General features: G+C 47.1%; 2 protein-coding genes across 2 annotated transcripts in view; one reads left to right on the top strand and one right to left on the bottom strand.

Moving 5' to 3' along the window:
- Nucleotides 1–457: 457 nt before the first annotated feature.
- mipol1 (mirror-image polydactyly 1) overlaps nt 458–7,106 on the bottom strand; it is a gene marked incomplete at its 5' end in the record, with an annotated part of 77,569 nt that continues 70,920 nt past the window's right edge. The window contains one exon of the mRNA XM_080523575.1: nt 458–1,162. Within this exon, the coding sequence (XP_080379701.1) occupies nt 1,096–1,162 (67 nt within the window). The 3' untranslated portion in view covers nt 458–1,095. The remainder of the gene's footprint in view (nt 1,163–7,106) is intronic.
- Nucleotides 4,600–7,106, top strand: part of LOC308165334 (uncharacterized protein) — a 3,958-nt gene continuing 1,451 nt past the window's right edge. The window contains exon 1 of the mRNA XM_080539492.1: nt 4,600–5,319. Coding sequence (XP_080395618.1) covers nt 5,215–5,319 — 105 coding nt within the window. The 5' untranslated portion in view covers nt 4,600–5,214. The remainder of the gene's footprint in view (nt 5,320–7,106) is intronic.

Here is a 7,106-nt window from a genome sequence, read left to right as displayed (position 1 = left end):
GATTCAGCGAGAGAACCAACAAAAAAACCTGAACCGATTTGTCATATGGATTTTACAAAATTAATATCAGAGCGGCGGCATAGTGGTTCTATGTTTTCTCTTTTTAATACCTGTTCCAAATCTGCACCCCTTGACAGCCAAACCTTAGATAAATAGAACTGCTAAAAGGCAGTTTTTATCTTCAATTAGAAGTTAATATCTTTCCATAAGGATAGAGCGTTCTAGACTGATTTGAAGAACCCCTGTTCCATGTTCAAAATAATATTAGCCCCTTCAAATCAAACAAAATGTATATGCAATTATTTCATCATTTCTACCGTTGAAGTAGAAATTAAGGTAGAGTTCCGACTATTTTAGAAAATAACAAAATTAGAAATTATTATTGTTTATGTCTTTTATTTCATATAATATACACACCATAAAATACAATTTCATGTTTCATGAAATATTACGGTAACACTGACTCATCAATACAACAGTGGTAAAAGTACAAGATGTTGGGAGTTAGTTGATGTTCATGATTTGATTTGAGAACATTGTTTTGGTCAGGTAAATATAATAATTCACCAAGGGCAGAGTTTTTTATTCTGAGGCAGCACCCATGTAAAGTAAGCACCAGTCTTTTCAACAAAATACATGTCATGATTCTAATAATCTGTTAAACATCAAAGAGAATACACTTGTTTTAAATAAAAAAATTAAAGGCACATATTTCCCTTGTAACAGACCCAAAACAACAGCAAACACTAAACACCAATGCCGAACAGAGCCATGAGAATTAATGGGGAAAAAAGAAAACACTGAATTTAACCATTTTAAAATGAAAAAGCGAAAGAATATGGCAGAAAAGTATAGCAACCAAGTGGTTAAACATTTACAACTGCAGTTCTGCAGCGCTGGCCCTGGCCCCGGTGACGGAAGAGGGGCCTTTGAGTGCACCACTTCTAGCAACTGTTTGCCCAGTTAAGGCTTGGGTGTTTACACAGCATTAAAGCCCCGGCCTGGAGCCCAGATGTGACCAGACCAGGACAGGACAGTCGGGACGGGCAGGACGGTCGGACCGTTCGACCGCCCCGCCGTCGTCCATCAGCCCAGTCAGATGACCTGCCGGACGCTCCCGGTCCCGACCTTCTTTCTCAAGACCTCCACTAGACGCTCCAACCTGGGGGGAGGGGGGGGAGAAGAGGAGGTAAGAAGAGGAAGAGGGTGAGACAGTGAGTGAGACGAACGCACTTCTTCTGACTGCGTCGCCGAACCCAAACACAAGGAGGCACTTGTCGGGCAGGCAGACTGGGGCAGGAGGGGCAGGATGTGGAGGGTTCTTAACGAGGGGAGACATACTACTAGACACCACCCTAACCAAACCCCACTGTACACAGGGCTTAAGATACGCTTGTTTTGTCCCCCCCCCCCCCCCCTCCCCTCTCTCTCTCCCTCTCTCTAAGTTAACAGGATGTGTAGGGATCCTCTCTGGTGCGACAGGACATTCAGGGTGTCCTCATGGTGAAAAGAAAAGCAAATGATTCCCTGACAGACAGACAGGGTGGAAGGAAGGCTGGATTGATGGAGGAGAGGAATGCATTTGGAGCAAGGCTGGGTGAGGGAGGGAGACGGGTTGCAAGGGAAAAAGATTGGCTGGGAGAGAGAGGGGATGGGAGGAAGGGAGGGAGGGAGAGAGGGGCCGGGTGAGGGAGGGTGAGGGGCTGGGAGGGATGGAGAGAGGCTAGGTGAGGGAGTGAAGGAGGGAGGGAGGAAGGGAGAGGGCCTGGGAGGGAGGGAGATAGGGAGGGATGGAGAGAGGGATGAAGGAAGAGAGGGAGGGAGGGAGAGAGGCTGGATGAGGGAGGGATGGAGGGAGGGAGAGGGAGGGTGAGGGGTTGGGAGGGATGGAGGGAGGGAGGCAAGGTGAGGGAGGGAGGGAGAGAGGTGAGGGAAGGAGGGAGGGAGGGAGAGGACCTGGGAGGGAGGGAGGGAGGGAGAGGGGCTGGATGAGGGAGGGATGGAGGGAGGGAGAGGGAGGAAACATTACTGGCTCTTTGGCTTGATGGCAACGAGACATGAGGGTAGAGCCAAAACCGTCTCTGTTGTTACATATTCTAATGTGAACCTGTCAAGACAACATAAGTCTGCTCTGCTGCTGAAACACTGACATTTGAAACAGACTAAAAATGACTTCTGCAAAAAAAGAATGACTGGATATTAGAAGGATAGTATACTGTATATTCTAGCATGTCCATCTTCTACTGTTGATCACGATTACCATCTGTTCAGTAAGAGACATTCAACTTAAAGAGGGTGAAAGGTCAAACTAATGTTCCCTCAGGACCAGAATTTAGCTCTTGGAAATGTAGTTATGCCCTTTATAGAATACATTCAATTCCCTGACATTGAGCACTAATGAGATCCCGTTTCACAAAAAGAACTGATAACATCGCTAAAGGGAAATCAGATAAAAATGAAACAAGACTTCCAGCAGTAGTCCAGCAGAAAGTAGTACCATTGACAGTACAGGAGAGTGAGGGAACTGAACTGAGGTGTACAGAAACGGAGCCTGTAGTCAGGACTCCATGGTGGTGAACAGAATTTTTAAAAAACCTGCAATGTTAAATTAAACATAATTAATGAAGTTGAGGAAGTTTTCCTCCATGTGCAAACATTCTCTCTCTCCATAACTTCAAAACTTCGGAGCACTTACAGAGCAGAAACCCCTGCTGAGATTTAAATTACAATAGAAAGCCGCGGCTGATTCCTGGAATACTGCCGGCTTTCTCTTATAGGGGGGTGGGGGCGGCTTTCTCTTATAGAGGGAGGGGGGGGGGGGGGGCTTTCTGTTCTACAGCAGGCTTTGGCTGTGGAGGGGGGGCTTAAGCTGTTTTCATGAACATCTTATCCCCATCTTCACGGTGATTTCTCCTCAATGATAAGAAGATATGGAAATAAAATGTGGCACAAGTGGAGCAGCTTCACGCAGGCAGCAACAGCTCGGATCACTTCCATTTTTGGGGGGGGGTGAAATATCAAAATAAGTGGAAATGAAATAGTTAGTTATTGAAACAAAAAAATATCTGCAGTCATTCAAGGTACATTCATAAATAATGTGACGGCGAAGCTAAACGCCAGTGGGTAGACGCCGGCTTCTTCTGAAGAATTGGAAGAATTTCTGAAACGGTCCGTATGCGACCAGCGAAACACGGGAGGAAACTAAACAAACACGTTCTCTACCACGTTACAGAGACACAGAGGTAGCGGAGCCATGGAAGGACGAGGAAGAAAGACAAATCTTCTGTTTGATCTTTCTCAGGGAGTGTGAACGAGGGGATCTCTTCCTTTTCAAACTGACGCACTGATTATTTTCCACTGGCAACCCTTGTAGAGATGTGAGTCCAGAGACACGGAGAGCTGCCTAGAAGTCTGTGTCTAGTCTGTCTCAACCTAGTCTCGGAGGAGGCCTATCATAATCTGCTAGTCTGTCTAGGTTCCAAGGTTACGTTTCCATGGTAATCTGCTAGTCTGTCTAGGTTCCAAGGTTAGGTTTCCATGGTAATCTGCTAGTCTGTCTAGGTTCCAAGGTTAGGTATCTATGGTGACAGCATCTGGGTGTGGTCTGATCCAGGTGTTGTCTGGACGTTGTTGTCACGTTGTGTTTACTTCCACATAACTGTCTACAGTGTTAATATGACAACCTAGCCATAACCATCAGCCTGTGACTGCGGATCAGACAATATCTCAGCACGAAATCTAGATATACTTGCAGTATACAGAGTAGATTGTCCTACAAAGACACTTAGATTTAGATTTAGTAATCCAAAAATGTAATAGACCCCTATAGTTTATTTAATTTATTTTTTTGGTTCTTTTTATTTTACTACTCGATCTTTTCAGTTTGTAAAGCGTCTTTGAGTGTCTAGAAAAGCGCTATATAAGTCTAATGTATTATTATTATTTGTATTTGTTTGTTTTTCTAATGCTTTAGGTGTGCTTTATTAAGCATGTCCCTGGACCAATGAAACCGGTGGGATAGTCCCAACTGCTCTTACAGGCTAAATCGAGCCCAAGTCAAGTGTCAAGTATTTGAAAACATAGTTTTAAATAGGCCTACTATTCCTACCAAGGCCACATGCACACACACACACACACACACACACACACACACACACACACACACACACAATATCAATCTATCTATCAATCACTGCAATGTCTCCTCACCACCTACAAAACCCTCAACAGGACGGCACCCTCCTACCTCTCTGCCCTCCTCCAGCACACCCCTACCCACAGTCTGCTACCTCTGCCCTCCAGCACACCCCTACCCACAGTCTCCCACCTCTGCCCTCCAGCACACCCCTACCCACAGTCTCCCACCTCTGCCCTCCAGCACACCCCTACCCACAGTCTGCTACCTCTGCCCTCCAGCACACCCCTACCCACAGTCTGCTACCTCTGCCCTCCAGCACACCCCTACCCACAGTCTGCTACCTCTGCCCTCCAGCACACCCCTACCCACAGTCTGCTACCTCTGCCCTCCAGCACACCCCTACCCACAGTCTCCTCCCTCTGCCCTCCAGCACACCCCTACCCACAGCCTCCTACCTCTGCCCTCCAGCACACCCCTACCCACAGTCTCCTCACTCTGCCCTCCAGCACACCCCTACCCACAGTCTGCTACCTCTGCCCTCCAGCACACCCCTACCCACAGTCTGCTACCTCTGCCCTCCAGCACACCCCTACCCACAGTCTCCCACCCTACCTCTCCTACCTCTGCCCTCCTGACTACTAGCTGATGCCAACCTTGTCCCTTGTTGACCTGACCAGGCTTTCTCCACTGCAGCCCCACTCTTTGGAACACTCTCCCAAACAACATCAATCCGGCATTCTCTCCTCCTTCAAACGGTCACTCAAAACCCATATTTTTTAATCTATATATTTTTGTTGTTTTTTTACTGACTTTTGTTTTACTGTATATATATATATATAATATTGATATCTATCTATTATCTATATAAATGAAAAATATACAGTATAATCAATTGAAAATGATTACATCACAATCAAACAAATCTACTCATGAAGAATATTTGAAAAATGTTTGGTTGCTAAGCACAAATTTTGATTTGAAACTGTTTATACATGTTCTATTTCATTGCCATGGCCATGCCATTGCCATAGACCTGTGACTTATTGCTGTGACCTAAAATTCAAGATTTCTCAAAAATGAGCGTCCATATTCAACGAGTTGACCGTTCTGCCACACTCCAGGTGCTCTCTGCTGCAGGGGAGGGAGGCAGGTGTGCAACCAAGCCTCGGCTCACATCTTCAGTGAGTACCTCTCTCTCCACTAAATCTCTCTAACCCAGCGGTTCCCAACCTTTTAGGACTCACAGCCCACTTTGCAGATACATATGTCCAGTATTCGCGACCCACTCAGCAGCGCGCGCCGCGATTTTTTTTCGCGTGCATGCGCATGAAACGCGCACAAGCGCTCAAAACAACGACGTAATTTGACCAAAAACTAGAGGGAGCGTGGCAAAAAAATAAAAAATAAATAGCGGTTAAACCATTAAAGCCGAGCGGCGATGTTTTATATAGCAGGTGATCAAATACCAAGATCGTAAATGTTGTATGTGTTCAATATTTACGACCAAACATCAGTGGCGGCTGGTGCTAAAATGTTTGGGTGGGGCACAGGTTATGGGGGCATGCTCCACGGGGAAGAATATCAACTTTAAAATCTGGATTTACAGTCAATTTTAGCATGAGAATAGCTCTACCCCCCTGTACAGACCTCGCCATCCCCTCTACCCCCCTGTACAGACCTCTTCATCCCCTCTACCCCCCTGTACAGACCTCTTCATCCCCTCTACCCACCTCTACAGACCTCTTCATCCCCTCTACCCACCTCTACAGACCTCTCCATCCCCTCTACCCACCTCTACAGACCTCGCCATCCCCTCTACCCCCCTGTACAGACCTCTCCATCCCCTCTACGCCCTGTACAGACCTCTCCATCCCCTCTACCCCCCTGTACAGACCTCTCCATCCCCTCTACCCCCTGTACAGACCTCTTCATCCCCTCTACCCTCCTCTACAGACCTCTTCATCCCCTCTACCCTCCTCTACAGACCTCTTCATCCCCTCTACCCCCCTGTACAGACCTCTTCATCCCCTCTACCCCCCCTGTACAGACCTCTCCATCCCCTCTACCCTCCTCTACAGACCTCTCCATCCCCTCTACCCTCCTCTACAGACCTCTCCATCCCCTCTACCCCCCTGTACAGACCTCTTCATCCCCTCTACCCCCCTGTACAGACCTCTTCATACCCTCTACCCCCCTGTACAGACCTCTTCATCCCCTCTACCCCCCTGTACAGACCTCTTCATACCCTCTACCCCCCTGTACAGACCTCTTCATCCCCTCTACCCCCCTGTACAGACCTCTTCATCCCCTCTACCCCTCTGTACAGACCTCTTCATCCCCTCTACCCCCCCTGTACAGACCTCTTCATCACCTCTACCCCCTTGTACAGACCTCTTCATCACCTCTACCCCCCCTGTACAGACCTCTTCATCACCTCTACCCCCCTGTACAGACCTCTTCATCCCCTCTACCCTCCTCTACAGACCTCTTCATCACCTCTACCCCCCTGTACAGACCTCTTCATCACCTCTACCCCCCCCTGTACAGACCTCTTCATCACCTCTACCCCCCCAGTTTTCTCAACAATTTCTACAATTTTCTCTCTACAGTTTCTACACGTCAACGTGTACCGAAACACTTGTTTCCAACGTGGTCCTACGTTTCTCCTACACCAAGACACATACAAAGAGCATAGAAACATACAAAGAGCATAGAAGATACAATCAGAATACAGTCTGCCATTCCTTCTCCCAGCATCGATTTGGTTTTCCTATCATGACTGAAGGACAGATGATTCACTTACTTACACAAGTTTGACTTCGGTAATAGGTCCAGTTGCAATATCAAGTTGGGAACAAAAGATGCCTCCTTCTAATCCATTTGTTCAATTTGTTTACAAAGTCCGGTAGTGGAAAAGCAGAACAACGCATTTGTTACTTCACATCCCGCTAGCCATGTTTTCTTCTCA

Source organism: Nansenia antarctica (genome assembly GCF_963989245.1).
Source record: "Nansenia antarctica genome assembly, chromosome: 1".
NCBI classification, from domain to species: domain Eukaryota; kingdom Metazoa; phylum Chordata; class Actinopteri; order Argentiniformes; family Microstomatidae; genus Nansenia; species Nansenia antarctica.
Note: the sequence above shows the minus strand (reverse complement) of the source record. Positions and strands in the feature narration are given on the sequence as shown.